This window comes from Cetorhinus maximus, chromosome 5 (assembly GCF_964194155.1).
Source record: "Cetorhinus maximus chromosome 5, sCetMax3.hap1.1, whole genome shotgun sequence".
NCBI classification, from domain to species: Eukaryota; Metazoa; Chordata; class Chondrichthyes; order Lamniformes; family Cetorhinidae; genus Cetorhinus; species Cetorhinus maximus.
In genome coordinates, this window is record NC_135883.1 from 140,580,076 (window position 1) to 140,596,200 (window position 16,125).

Genomic DNA, 16,125 nt, shown 5'->3' on the forward strand with positions numbered 1-16,125 from the left:
TCAAGTCATCTGCCTTATTCGTCAGACTCCTCGTATTAAAATAAATACTATCCAACCTTGCCAAACTCTCTTGTGCCTTAACTGGCCTATAATTTCTAAGCCTTCCAGACTCACTTGCACTCTCTTATAATTTTGGCTGTGCATCTCCCCCTGGTGAACCTCCTCTCAGGATCCCATCCCCCTGCCAAGTTAGTTTAAACCCTCCCCAACAGCACTAGCAAACCTCCTCCATAAGGATGTTTGTCCCATTCCAGTTTAGGTGCAACCTGTCCACCTTGTACAGGTCCTACCGCCCCCAGAAACTGTCCCAATGTCCCAGAAATTTAAAGCCCTCCCTCCTGCACCATCTCTCCAGCCACACATTCATCCTGACTAACCTATTTCTATACTCACTAGCGCATGGCACCGGAAGTAATCCAGAGATTACTACCTTTGAGGTCCTGCTTTTTAATCTGTTTCCTAGCTCCCTAAATTCTGCTTGCAGGACCTCATCCCTCTTTCTACCTATGTCATTGGCACTAATGTGTACCACGATCTCTGTTTGCCCTCCCACTTTAGAATGCTCTGACATCCTTGACCCTGGCACCAGGGAGGCAACATACCATCCTGGAGTAACGTCTATGGCCGCAGAAACACTTGTCTGTTCCCTTTACTATCAAGTCTCCTACCACTATTGCTCTTCCCCTCTTTTTCCTCCCCGCCGTACAGCTGAGCCACTCACAGTGCCATGAGCGTGGCTGCACTCCCCATTCACTCATGTCGCTTACCATTTTCCAACACAGAAAAATGGTTCTCGAGCGAGATGCACCCTGGGGATTTCCTGACTACCTGCATGGCACCTTTCTTCTGACTGATGGTCACCCATTCCCTCTCTGTCTGCACTTCCGTAAGCTGTGGGGTGACCATGTCTAAAAACGTGCTATCCACGAAACTCTCAGCCTCGCAGATGCCTCTAGCTGCTGCTCAAGCTCCGAAACTCAGAGCTCAAGTAGCTGCGGCTGGTGGCACTTCCTGCACACGTGGTCAGTCAGAGCACAAGTAGCATCTAGGACTTCCCACACGTTGGAGGCGGTACATAACATGGGACTGAGCTGCCCTGCCATGCCTCTAATTGAAAAAAAGACCCTTACTTTAAGTTAAATACAGTAAAAAAAACATTAAATTATTTATGTACTTCAATTAAAAACTAGAACCCTTACCTTTCCTTAGCTTAATCTATTTTAAACTGGAAAAAAACACTTACCCACTACTCACCAATCAGCTCGCACCTTTGTGCTGACGTCACTTTTTGAAGTGACTGCTCACCACGATGCTGACTGCAGGACGCTCTTCCCAGACTGTTTCACCGTCATGCTGACTGCAGGACGCTCTTCCCAGACTGCTTCACAGCAATGCTGACTGCAGGACACTCTTCCCAGACTGCTTCACAGCAATGCTGACTGCAGGACACTCTTCCCAGACTGCTTCACAGCAATGCTGACTGCAGGATGCTCTTCCCAGACTGCTTCACCGTCATGCTGGCTGCAGGACGCTCTTCCCAGACTGCTTCACAGTAATGCTGACTGCAGGACACTCTTCCCAGCACTATGCTGATCTTAGGCAAAATGGCAGTAGCCACCACGAGCCGTGTACAAATTGGCACAGGGAAAATAAGATTACAGAAATGAATATGTGGCTCAAAGACTGGTGTGAGAGAAGTGGATTCCGGTTCGTGAGGCATTGGCATCAGTACTGGGGAAAGTGGGGGCTTTACCGTTGGGGTGCACCACACTCCAAGATCAAGTGACAAATGCCACCCAAAGCAGATGCTATGGATCTCTCATCAACTCCCCCAGACACTCGTCACACTATAAGCCAACTGGTCTCATGGAAACACTATCTTCTACACAAGGGTTTCAATCTCCACTCTTGAAGAACTCACCTTGGAATCTTCTCCCAAATGACGCTTTCTCTCAGACGTTTTCAACAAGGATCCACATCCAGGGTTTTGATCTCTCCTTCCAATCTTCCTCTCCTTGGATCACCACGTGCATTCCAGCTTCACCTTCCACACACTCAGACTCAGCCGTACCAACAGAACACCACTGCTTCACAGGTCCGTAGTAAGGAGTCATCGACCTTTGGCTGCCCCCTTAAATCTCGTGGCTTCTCGCAAGCCCGCTTTGCCTCGATTCTGCTCCCTGCAGCTTTCTCCCTTTAATTTGGAGCCTTTTCCTCTGCTCCTTACTTCAACTTCACTGAAAAGTATTTTGTTCCAGATTCCTGCCCTTGTCCTTTTGACTTAACTTAATGGTCTTCTTGGGACCTTTCTCCTTTCCCTTTAGGACATGCATCCTGCAGCTCCCTCTCCCAGTAGACTGCTGACAACTTGGTATCTCCCTTGACATCCAGAACTCACTCGACATTCACTGTTACATTAACTTTAGGGCAACTCATTTGAGATTCTTACACTTATTTTCCTCAGCAATCTGTTAGTACGTCCAGCTCAAGAGAGACTTAAACTGCTCCGTTCACCTTACAGCATAATCATCAAATGAATTCAAACAGATTTCTGTTTTTCTGTCGGACCCTTGTTGCTAGGCAACAGCACAGTTTCCTGCATTATTTTAACTTCCCCAAGCCACTTCAAGGGGCGTAAAACCTCATTAAATTGCAGATATACGAACAATCTCAGTCTTGCTGACTCCACTCTAAAAGGAAACTAAAATGCAGGCTTCACCTTTCTAACAAAAATAAATATACATAAATTTAACTTAAACTTAAAGGTATAGCTTATTCCTAACACACACAAATACACATGACTTACTTGATACAAACTCTAGTTCCTAACAACAGTCAAGACTAGGTGTTACAAAGATAACAAAAAGACAAAAATAAAGGCTCTGTATCTGAATGCGCATAACACTCATAACAAGTAAATGAATTGATAGCGCACAATGAAGTAAACAAATTTGATCTGATGGGCATTACGGAGACGTGGCTGCAGGATGACAATTGGTTCCTGAATATTGAGGGGTATATGACATTGTAGAAGAATAGCAAGCTAGGTAAAGGTGGAGGGGTAGCACTGTTAATCAAAGATGGCAGTGGTGCAATATTAGGGATGACATTTGTTCAGAAGATCAGGATGTAGAATCGGTTTGGTGGAAATGAGGAATACTAGGGAAAAAATGTCACTAGTGGGAGTGGTCTACAGGCCCCCTAACAGTAACCACAATGTAGGACAAAGTATATAAGAAGAAATATTGGGTGCTTATGATAAAGGGACAGCAATAATCATGGGCGATTTTAATCTACATATAAACTGGAAAAATCAGACTGGCAATAGTAGCCTGGATGAGGAGTTCATAGAATGTTTTAGAGATAGTTTTTTTTTTAAAAGAGTAGCACATTCTGGAACCAACCAGAGAGCAAGTTACATTAGATTTGGTATTCCGTAATGTGACAGGATTAACTAATGACATCAGAATGAAGGCACCCCTAGGTAGCAGCAACCACAATATGATTGAATTTAACATCCAGTTTGAAAGGGAGAAGAGTGGGTCTAAGGCTAGCATTTTAACCTCAAATAAGGGCAACTATGTGGGCATGAAAGCTGAGCTGGCTCCAAAGTGAACTAGAATACTAAGCTAGGGAATAGATCAATAGAGAAGCAGTGACATTTAAGAGGATATTTCAGAATACTCAGAATAAGTATACTCCTACTATAAAGAAAAATTCTAAGGGGAGGACTCACCATCCGTGGTTAACGAAAGAAGTTAAGGAAAGCATCAAACTTCAGAAAAAAGCACATATCTGTGCAAAGGTGAATGGCAGGTCAGGTGATTGGTCAGAATATAAAGAATGGCAGAGAATGACTAAAAAGTTAATCAGGAGAAAAAAATTAGCATACAAGAAGCTAGCTAGAAATGTTAAAACAGATAGCAAGAGTTTCTATAGGTATTTATTTAAACAGGAAAAGAGTAGGTAAAGTGAATATTGGTCTTCTAGAGAGTGACAACGGTGAGTTATCAGTAGATAATAAGGAAATGGCAAATGAAATAAACAAATATTTTGCTTCTGTCTTCATTATAGAAGATACAAAAAATCATTCCAGTAATAGCTGTAAATCAGAAGGTAGAAGGGAGAGGGGAACTTGGTGAAATTACAATCACTAGGGAAGTGGCACTGAGGAAACTGATGGAGCTGCGAGCTGACAACTCTCCAGGTCCTAACGGACTTCATCCTAGGGTCTTAAAGAAGGTAGCTAATGGGGTATAGATGCGTTGGTGTTAATTTTCCAAAATTCCCAAGATTCTGGATAAACCCACCAGACTGGAAAGTAGCAAATAAAGCCCTTCTATTCAAGCAGGGAGGGAGAAAGAAAACTGGAAATTATAGGCCAGTTAGCTTGATGTCTTGATGTGGGGAAGGTGTTAGAAATGATCATTAAGGTGATACTAAGCTGGGCACTTAGAGAAACTCAAGGTAATCGGAAAGAGTGAGCATGGCTTTGTGAAAAGGAAACCATATTTAACCAAATTATTGGAGTTCTTTGAAGGAGTAACATGCACTGTGGATAAAGGTGGATGTAGTGTACTTGGATTTCCAGAAGACATTTGATAAGGTGCCACATCAAAGGTTACTGTGGAAAATAAAAGCTCATGGTGGCATATCAACATGGATAAAAGATTGGCTGGCTGACAGAAAACAGGGTATGCATGAATGGATCTTTTCCCGATTGGCAGGATGTGACTAGTGGAATCCCACAGTGGTCTGCGTTGGGGCCTCAAGTTTTCACAATTTATATCAATGACTTAGAAGAGGGGAGTGAAGGCATGATAGCTAAATTTGCAGATTATACAAAGATAGGTAGGAAAGTATATTGTGAAGAGGACATAAGGAGATTGCAGACGGATATAGATTGGTCGAGTGAATGGGCAAAAATCTGGCAGATGGAATAATAATGTGGGGAAAATGTGAAGTTGTTCACTTTGATAGAAAGAAGGCTAGTGGAATGCTATCCTTTATTACAAGAGGAATTGAACATCAAAGTAAGGATGTTATGCTTCAGTTATACAGGACATTGGTGAGACCACATCTCTAATATTGTGCGCAGCTTTGGTCTCCTTATTTATGGAACGATGTAACAGCGTTGGAGGTGGCTCAGAGGAGGTTTACTCAGTTGATACATGGAATGAGCAGGTTGTCTTATGAGGAAAGGTTAGACAGATTGGCTCATTTCCACTGGTGTTTAGAAGAGTGAGGGGTGAAGTATATAAGATCCTGAATAGTATTGATGAGGTAGACGTGGAAAGGATGTTTCCTCGTCCGTGAGTCCAGAACTAGGGGCCAATATTTTAAAATTAGATGTTGCCCTTTTAGGACAGAGGTGAGGAGAAATTTTTTTCTCTCAGAGGGTTGTACGACTTTGGGACTCTGCATCCGAACATGGTGGCAGAAGGGTCATTAAATATTTTTAAGGCAGAGGTAGGCAGACTCTTGTTAGGCAAGGGAATCAAAGGTTATCGGGGGTAGATGGGAATGTGGAATTCAAAACAAAAACAGATCCGATTGATGACGGAACAGGCTTGAGGGGCCAAATGGCCTACCTCTGCTCCTATAACATTATCATATGAACATACGAAAATGATCACAATTTCTAAAAGGGATACACATTCCCAAAATTTTATATAAAAACGACATTATAAAAACTGCATTAAAGTTATAGTTCTCCAAGTTGGAGACATTTAAAAATGTTTCCTCAACATGAATCTGTAGAAGCTACAAAATGCGCAGAATTAAGAATATTGTTTTGTGATAGAATTTTCATTTATATTGCATATTAGCACATTTCAAATGACTCAAACATGCTTCATATAGAATAAATTACTTTGTAGTGAAGGGATGTATGAAAACAATGAAAGCAATATTACGCACTGAAGATTCCACCAACAGAAATGAAATACATTTCAGTTAACCCTCTCTGGTGGTACGTGTTGCAGAAGGAAATGCTACCAGGATTCAAGAACTCTGTTTTTCGAATTATACCATGGAATTTTTAAGGTTCACCTCATCAAAACAGATGGACCTGCAACCGCAGATTAAACTTCAGCCATTGCACCTCGTCCTCAGTACTCCACTTGACCACAAGATCTAGCTAATGCTCAAATCCTGGTGTGGGACTCAACCTCAACCTTCTGGCCAAGGTTAAGACATGTTCACAACTATGATACTTCTTCCCCATGCCATTGAGCTCTCCACTCAAAGTAGTGCTGCTTCAGCACGGCAAAATGCAGGATCTGTCATAATTCCCCATGTGCAGAGTTCTACGCCATATGCATGAACAGATGGCACTTCTCAACTGAAAAGCAGCCAGCTCACCCCAGACATTTACACATCTCAGGCACCTACAGAACTATGAGAAAATGCTACAAAGTAGGTTGCTCGCTCACCAGCATATCAGAGTATACAAATTATGCCATCCTAAAGACAATGAAAGCTTCACTGATGCTCAAAATGCTTCTGTCAACTATGATCACAACCTTTGTGGAGCAGGTGGGTTGTTCACAATGGTACAGCTTGTGTACTACAATGACAAGTGTTTTATTTTTTAATCTTAAAAGGGAGAAGACAGTTGGAGAAGCTTAGGGAAGACTGCCACTAATAGTTATAAGTAGTAAGGCAGCTGCACAAGAGGACAAAGTCAGTGAAACAAGTGTGCTCTGGACAATATTAGGACTGGAACAGATTGCATAGGCTGGTGCAATTCCATGCAAGGTTTTAAAATGATGAGAAATTTACACTTAAAGCCTTGGGGAATACGGCATCAGTGCAAAGCAAGGTAAAATGTGAACTGAACTTAGTGTAGACCCAGACATATATAGCAGAGCTTTGGATAAGCTGGAGCTCATGGAGGGTGCAGGAGATAGGAGCCCAGCAAGAAACACACTGGAGTAGTTGAGTCTAGATATAATGGTGTAAATAAGAGTTTCTGCTGCAAAGGAACTGATGGCAGGTGGAGGTTGGCAACACAACAGAGGTAAAAGCAAGCAGAGATGAAGACAACACTGATTCTGAAACTCCCCTCATGGTTCAAGGTCATGGGCAGTCTAGTTCAGGCTATGGCAGTGGCTCAGGAGGGGAAACATTGCCTAGGGACTGGAATTTATGGTGGGAAATGAACACAGTTTCTGTTGCCCAAGTGTTGAACTGGAGGAACTTCAGCCTCAACCAGACATCAGACAAATCAGAGGCAGTCGGGGGTCATGGCTAGTGGTGTCCCACAAGGTTGTGTGTTAGGGCTTCAACTATTCACCACATTCATAAACTATTTAGATAATAGAATAGAAACACATATTCAAATTTTCCAATGATATAAAAATAGGCAGCATTGTAAGCAGTGTAGATGGAAGCATAACATTACAAATAAATATTGGTAGATTGAGCGTATGGGCAAAACTGTGACAAATGGATTTCAGTTTAGTCAAATGTGAGGTAATCCACTTGGATCAAAAAGAATAGAACAGAGTATTTTCTAAATGTGAAAAGCTAGAAATATTGGAGCTACAAAGAGACTTGGACGTCTAGCTGCACAGGTCATTACGATGTCAGGAACAGGTACTGAAAGCAATCAAAAAAGCTCATGGAATGCTGGCCTTTATATCTGGAAAGGGGGTGAAGGTCATGCTGATGTACTGCCCACAGTTCAGGGCACCACACCTTAGAAACGATAATGGTCTAGGAAGTCATGCAGTGCAGATTTACCAGAATAAAAACCTCGATTCCAAGGGTCTCTAAGGAAGGATATACTTGCATTGGAGGTGGCATAGCAAAAGTTCACCAGATTTGTTCCTGGTATGAGAGGGTTGTCCTATGATAAAAGGCCAAGTAAATTGGGCCTCTTTTCTCTGGAGTTGAAAAGAATGAGAGGTGATCTCAGTGAAACATGCAAGAGTCTGAAGGAGGCTTGATAGGGTAGAACCAAGGGTTCCTCTGGCTGGGGAGTCTAGAACATGGGAGCAAAGACTCAGGATGAAGAGCTGATCATTTAAGACTGAGAAATTTCTTCACTGAGGGTTGTGAATCTTCAGAATTTCACACCTCAAGAGTTGTGGATGCTCCATCGTTCAAGTTTGAAATAGATTTTTGGCCGTTCAGCAAATCGAAGGATATACTGAACTGACGGGAAAGTGCAATTGAGGTAAAAGATCAGATTTTATCGTATTGAATGGCAGCATAGGCTCAAGGAGCCATTTGGTATTCTCCTGTTCCTACTTCTTAACCTTGGTGATAAAGAAATCAATGAGTTCTTGTTGGATGGTGAAGGGGTTTAGTGAAATGGTTGGTTGTAGAGAAAAAATACTAAGCCTGGATTTTAATGTTTGTCCTCTAATATAATCCTGGAGTAATGGACTGTTTTTACAGGAGAGTAGGAGTGCTTGACATGGTTGAGCCAGTAATAAAAACACAGAATGGTCAAGCCAATCATTACAAACATATTTGATTTTACACCCTCAGACTTGCTAAACCTTAGGAACAACAGGGGTGGGAGACGGGATTAGATTTAATGGAAACATTAGAGAAAACTGAAGAGAAGTGAGGTAGTAGTTAAAAAGTTTAACAGCTACAACAATACCATGATGTTGTGGGATTTGGGAATTATAGTATGTGGTGCCAAGAACTTTGAAGGATAGGATTTCCACTGGAGGATAGTGAAAGTAATGGAATTCGAGGAAGACGACAGACACCATCTTTGGCCCAGACCACAAATACCACTCCTTCATCAATAACTCCATTCCATTACACGTCTGAAGCAGACCATTTAGCAATATCGTTTGACCCCAAGCATATTTTTAAAATCACTATTCCTGGCCTATTATCACCAAAACTGCCTGCTTCCACCTCTTCATTCAAATTTGAAAACTTATTAAAAAAACACATTCTTAAATTAACATTTCAGTTACCTCTCCTAATCACTCCCTTTCTGACTCAGCACCTATTTCAATATGCCTATTTATGAAGAGCCTTGGAATGATATAAATATAAGTTGCTGTTGCAACACTTCTCAACGGAGTGCTGTTTTGGGATCATGCTGTTCAGCTCTTTGAATTCATGGGGAAATAGCCATTGTATTTGTGCATGCAAACCTCATTTGGAAACTTACAGAATCACAGAATTGTAACAGGGCAGATAGAGACAATTCAGCCCATTGTATCTGCATCGGGTCTCTGAAATAAGCAATGCACCTAGTGCCATTCCCCCGTCATCTCCCCCACAACCCTGCATATTCTTGCTTTCCCGACAACAATCTAATTCCCTTTAGAACGCCACAATTGAAACTGCCTCCACCACACTCTCAGGCAGTGCATTCCAGGCCTTAACTACTTGCTGCATGAAAGTTTCTCTCATATCACTTTTCCTTCTTTTGTCATTTACTTTGAATTTATGCCCTATTGTTCTCAATCATTTCATAATTGGGAACAGTTTCTCCCTATTTACTCTGTTCAGGCCCCTCATGATTTTGAATACCTCTACCAAATCTCTTCTCAGTCTTCTCTTCTCCAAGGAAAACAGTACCAACTTCTCCAATCTATCTTCATAACTGAAGTTCCTCATCCCTGGGACCATTCTCGTGAATCTTTTCTGCACTCTCTTCAATGCCTTCACATCCTTCCTAAAGTGCAGCATCCAGAACTGGACGTAATCCTCTAGCTGAGACCAAAACTAGTGCCTTATACTGCTTTTGTACTCTATGCTTCTGCTAATAAAGCCCAGGATACTGTATGCTTTATTAGCTGCTCTCTCAACCTGTCCGGCCACCTTCAATGAGTTATACACCGAGGTCCCTCTGCTCCTGCATTCCCTTTCAGAGTTGTATCATTTATTTTATATTGTCTCTCCATGTTCTTCCTGCCAAAATGAATCACTTCACATTTCTCTGCATTGAACTTCATCTGCCACCTGTCTGCCAATTCCATCAACTATGTCCTTTTGAAGTTCTACACTATCCTCCTCACAGTTCACAATGCTTCCTAGTTTTTTGTACCATCTGCAAATTTTGAAATTGTGCCCAGTACACCAAGGTCTTGATCATTAATACATATTAGGTAAAGCAAAGGTCCCGACACTAACACCTGTGGAACTCCACTACAAACCTTCCTCCAGCGTGTAAAATATCCATTAACTATTACTCTGTTTCCTGTCACTCAGCCAATTCCATGCTCATGTTGCTACTGTCCCTTTTATTCCATGAGCTAGAACTTTGTTCACAAGCATTGGCCTCATCAACCCTCTCTGTTACCTCTTCAGAAAACTCCAGCAAGTTAGTTAAACACAATTTTCCCTTTACAAATCCATGCTGGCTTTCCTTAATTAACCCACATTTGTCCAAGTGACTTATCATTTTATCCTGAATTACTGTTTCTAAAAGTTTCCCCACCAAAATTACACTGGCTGGCTTGTAGTTGCTGGGCTGATTTTTTTTTTGAACAAGGATGTAACACTTGCAATTCTCTAATCTTCCAGAACAAATGGCTGATCAGTTAAGAGAGATAGTTTTAATTGCTTTTATTCCCCATATGTGTCAAATAATTGAGCCTATATCTCACCTGAACTTTTTTTTTTTGCAAAAATATACTTTATTCATAAAATATCTTCAATCACATTCCAAACCATTTCAAAAACACCATTACAAGGATACAATCCGGTTCAACTTTTGCAAAATGTATCACCAGGTGCATCAGTACAAACAATATTACAATCATTTACAGCCTTTCATTTTGAGCTGTACAGCCCGAGGGGATTCAAACAGTTCCCAGTCCCTCGGTGCACTGTGGCAGAAAGGTCTTAGACAGCGACCCTTCCCCATTGCGCCTTTGCGGCAGCTGCCCCAAACTTTAGTGCGTCCCTCAGCACGTAGTCCTGGACTTTGGATTGTGCCAGTCCGCAACACTCGGTCGGGGACAACTCTTTGTGCTGGAAGACCAACAAGTTTCGGGCAGACCAAAGCGCGTCTTTCTCCGAGTTGATGATCCTCCAGCTGCAGTTGATGTTTGTCTCGGTGTGTCCCCCTGGGAACAGCCCGTAGAGCACAGAGTCCTGTGTCACAGAACTGCTCGAGATGAACCTCGACAGCAACCACTGCATCTCTCTCCAGACCTTCTTTGCAAAGGCACAATCCACAAGGAGGTGAACAACGGTCTCTTCCCCACCACAGCCACCTCGAGGGCAACGTGCAGAGGGGGTGAGACTCCTGGCGTGTAGAAAGGATCTGACGGGGAGGGCCATTCTCACCACCTGAACTGCAGAAGGCAATCAGTCTGAAGACGATAGAGGTACAGAGCTAAGCACAGCATTCTATAGCAATGATGCTAAACAAGCCACATTTAACTTTCAGCACGGGAGCAAAAGAACCTTCATTATTTTGACAGAGATTCTATTAATAAGTTGCTAAAGAACTTGCACATTTAAATTGCACCTTTCACAATCTCAGGATGTCCCAAAGTGCTTCACAAGCAATTATGATCTTTTCAAGTGTAGTCACTGAATAATGTAAAGAAACGTGGCCGCCAATTGGAACACAGCAAGGCCCCATAAGCTGCAATTAGATAATGACAGGGTAATCTGCTTTAGTGATATTGATCAAGCTATAAATATTGGAAGGCCTCCCATGTTTTTCATCAAATAGTGCTGTGGGATTGCTGAAGTCAACCTGAAAGGACAGGCAGTGACTCAGTTTAACACCTCATCTGAAAGACAGTAATTCCAACAGTGCAGATCTCAGAACTGTGCATGCTTCTGGAGGGAAACTTAAACCAATAACTTACCAACTCAGAAGACAGTGTGCAACCACTGAGCAAAGGCTGACACCTAATCACTATAAGTGTGCTGTTTTTAATGAATACTGTTATGAATACTGTTTTAATGAATACTGTTATGTTCAACAAATTTGTTATCAAATTACCAAAAGAGGTGGTACTCTACTGAGAGCAAGGCAGATGATAGATTCAAGTAAACCAGAGTGCAGTGATAATGGTTTTCTGTTTGACCCTCAGTCTCACTACATTTACAGAGATGCTGGACAGGTAAAAACAGTGATTCACAATGGATAAAAATTCCACCAACAGAAGTGGACATAAAACTTAAGTCAAACCTAAAATGTGCATTGCAGATACAAGGAACATTTCACCCCTTAAAAATAAGCACAACTTTTTATTAATTTATTAAAGATGCATAAGAGAAGTGACAACTTAAGACAATAATAGGGCTCCACAGGTATAGTTCCTTAGGGTAGTGTCCTCAACCCTCTCTACTTAAGCTGCTTCATCAATAACCTTCCTTTCATCATAAGGTCAGAAGTGGGGATGTTCGCTGATGATTACACAATGTTCAGCACCATTCACGACTCCTCAGATACTGAAGCAGTCCATGTCCAAATGCAGCAACACCTGTACAGTATCCAGGTTTGGGCTGACAAGTGGCAAGTAATATTTGCGCCACACAAGTGCCAGGCAAAGACCATCTCCAACAAGAAAGAATCTAACCATCACCTCTTGATGTTCAATGGTGTCATGAAGCTATTAACGTATATATTATTGGAAAATATTTTTATTTTAAAGTAGAGGTCTGTGGGTGTGTCTTAACTGGATTAAAGCCAGCTAGTCTGGGTGCTTTGATGTGTACTAGTTTTGAGATATGAGAGAGGTAGAGTGCATTTGCATTTTTTGAATAAAGCATTCAAGGAGGTGAGTGAAATCTGGCACCTAGCTAGCAGAGACCAAGCAATGTGTTTATATTACTAATAAAATTGGTACTATGAAAGGGGTTTTATTGTTAGAAGAGGCTGGTGATACAATGAGAATTTACATTCAATGAGCTGTGCTAGGTATAAAGGTAGCAATTTTCATGTGTGCAAGGCAGGGGCAATATAAGATCAAATTAGCTGTAAGCCTACAACTATCTCCATAGGAGCCTAAGTGGAAGGAACCTCATTTTGAATTTGTATTGCGAAAATGCTTAAAAATCTATGGGTTGCTGTTGGCTTAATGGAGATCAGTTCGGGAATTTGTTAGAAGTTATGACAGTAGCAATTTGTAGCCATGTGTATATACTTAACTTGTGTAAATTAATAAAATGTTTCATTTAGTTTAACATAAAATCACTCACGAACTGGCGGTCTAATTCCTAAATTTAGAGTTGCATCTCAAACATACCACTTAAAATATAAGTTATGACAGTTGTTTAAAGTTTCCTTCTGGGATTTTTAAATAATTCAGCTTTACCGAAAGGCTGCCTCTTAACAAATGGCATTACTGTCCCCCACTATCAACATCCTGGGGGGTTACTAGTGACCAGAAACTGAACTGGACTAGCCATATAAATACTGTGGCTACAAGGGCAGGTCAGAGGCTAGGAACCCTGTGGTGGGTAACTCACCTCTTGCCCCCCACCCGCAAAGCCTGTCCACCATCTACAAGGCACAAGTCAGGAGTGTGATGGAATACTCCCACTTGCCTGGATGAGAGCAGCTCCCACAACACTCAAGAAGCTCAACACCATCCAGGACAAAGCAGCCCACTTGATTGGCACCATATCCACAAACATTCACTCCCTCCACCACTGATGCACAGTTGCAGCAGTGTGTACCATGTACAAGATGCACTGCAGGAATTCACCAAGGCTCCTTAATCAGCACCTTCCAAACCCATGACCACTACCATATAGAAGGACAAGGGCAGCAGAGAGATTGGAACACCACCACCTGGAAGTTCCCCTCTAAGTAAGTCACCATCCTGACTTGGAAATACATCGCCATTCCTTCGCTGTCGCTGGGTCAAAATCCTGGAACACCCTTGCAACACTGCGAGTGTACCTAACACCACATGACTGCAGCTCACAACCACCTTCTCAAGGGCAACTAGGGATGGGCAATAAATGCTGGCCCAGTCAGCGAAGCCCCACATCTCGTCAATGAATAAAAAACAAGAATTCATATTCCAATTGCTGGGAAAGTAACTGCTGGGATAGAAAGTGACGCCATTCCCTATTATCAGCACAAGGAAGGATAAGTACATTTCTCATTGCGACACATTAGTTTGGTCATACACATTACACATATGATGTATATAATGAGGAGGGGGTGGGGGAGGGGGAGAGAGGAGGAAGAGGACGTGGGGGGCGATGACGTGAAGGGCCGGGGGGGGGGGGGACGGACCTGAGGGGCCGGGGGAAGGGGACCTGAGGGGCCGGGGGAAGGGGACCTGAGGGGGCACGAAATGGGGGCGGAAGGGGGCACGAAATGGGGGCGGAAGGGGGCACGAAATGGGGGCGGAAGGGGGCACGAAATGGGGGCGGAAGGGGGCACGAAATGGGGGCGGAAGGGGGCACGAAATGGGGCGGAAGGGGGCACGAAATGGGGGCGGAAGGGGGCACGAAATGGGGGGGAAGGGGGCACGAAATGGGGGGGAAGGGGGCACGAAATGGGGCGGAAGGAGGCACGAAATGGGGGCGGAAGGGGGCACGAAATGGGGGCGGAAGGGGGCACGAAATGGGGGGGAAGGGGGCACGAAATGGGGGGAAGGGGGCACGAAATGGGGGGAAGGGGGCACGAAATGGGGGGAAGGGGGCACGAAATGGGGGGAAGGGGGCACGAAATGGGGGGAAGGGGGCACGAAATGGGGGAGAAGGGGGCACGAAATGGGGGGAAGGGGGCACGAAATGGGGGGGAAGGGGGCACGAAATGGGGGGGAAGGGGGCACGAAATGGGGGGGAAGGGGGCACGAAATGGGGGGGAAGGGGGCACGAAATGGGGGGAAGGGGGCACGAAATGGGGGGGAAGGGGGCACGAAATGGGGGGGAAGGGGGCACGAAATGGGGGGGAAGGGGGCACGAAATGGGGGGGAAGGGGGCACGAAATGGGGGGGAAGGGGAATGAGGGCTGAGGGCCGGGGGCCGGGAGGCGCAGGCTGGCGAGAGGCGAAATGGGGGGCGGAAGGGGTTACCCGGAACGCTGAAGTTTTCTCACCTGCACCGCCTGTAGGATGGCCCCGCATTTGTCTCTCACGTCGCTGAAGGGACACCTCCTGGAGAGCCGCAAGAGCCGAACCAGGTTGTGATCGAGGTCGCCGGCGGGGCCGAGACTCGGCGGCGGGGGTCTGCCGTTGGTCGGTCCGGCCTTCTCGGTCAAGCTCAACACCAGCTGCTGGAGTCCTTCCAGCGCCACTTCCCGCAGGTTGGCGTCCCTGCTGCACAGCCCGTCCCACCGCCCCGCACCGTCACCGTCTTCCATCGGGAAAAAATTCAGTCGGTCAGAAACTTCCAGAATATTCCCGCTCCGGCCGCCGATTCACTTCAACTTCAGAAAGATCCTGAGAGCTGATCCTCACCGACTTGTAAAATATCTCCCCAAACACCACTTTAACGTGCCACTTAATAGCCCAAGACAACTGTCAACACGATACAAGGAATAGGAGTGTGTGGGAGTGGAAAAATATTTGAAGTAAAACTCTTGAGGAGTGAGATTTTTTTTTTTCAAAAAAAAAACCTTGGCTCCCCAGCCGTCGTTTTGAATGGAGTTTTTTTTTTATCTACAATAAACTCGCGGCCGCTTTATGTGCCGTGCAACCGAACCAGATTTACTCCGCTTGATTGACAGTGACGGCCATCCAATGGGTCTGTCGCTCTAACCGCAGCTGTGCCCGCCTTCTGCCACCCCAGACCAATCCGATGTCGCCGCTGACCTCGCACCGAAACTGGCAAGTTTGGATGTATTCATCTCTCTCTTCACCCCCCCCCCATGGGTGTTTGCGTACCTGCGTTACGTGCCCCCCCCGCCCCTCGGGAGTTGTAGTTCGTTGTTATGCTGAGGTCATTGGCGCCAGTGTTAAGAGCTGATGAGCGGAACTACATATCCCAGAAGCTTTAGCTGAACCAGGAGGTGATCTATCCAGCTCTTTTCGCTCTTGACTTGTTTATCAGAACAAGAGCTGATTTTGGTGGGTCAGCGCAAAGGAAAGGTGGCAAGGAAAATAACAGGCAGATCTGCCAAGTGTCACTTATTGAGTGACAATTGTCCATTTTAGTGTTAAATGTTACTTTGATACAGGGCACTGGTTTATAAAGAAAGCTCCATTCTGCTATATTAAT

The 16,125-nt window shown here is 44.2% G+C and overlaps 1 protein-coding gene across 3 annotated transcripts in view; it reads right to left on the minus strand.

Annotated features, from left to right (window-relative positions):
* Positions 1-15,565, minus strand: part of sesn1 (sestrin 1) — a 108,437-nt gene extending 92,872 nt beyond the window's left edge. For all 3 annotated transcript variants that reach the window (XM_078542550.1, XM_078542551.1, XM_078542549.1), the window contains exon 1: positions 15,005-15,565. In XM_078542550.1, coding sequence (XP_078398676.1) covers positions 15,005-15,268 — 264 coding nt within the window. In that variant the 5' untranslated portion in view covers positions 15,269-15,565. The remainder of the gene's footprint in view (positions 1-15,004) is intronic.
* Between the last annotated feature and the right edge of the window lie 560 nt (positions 15,566-16,125).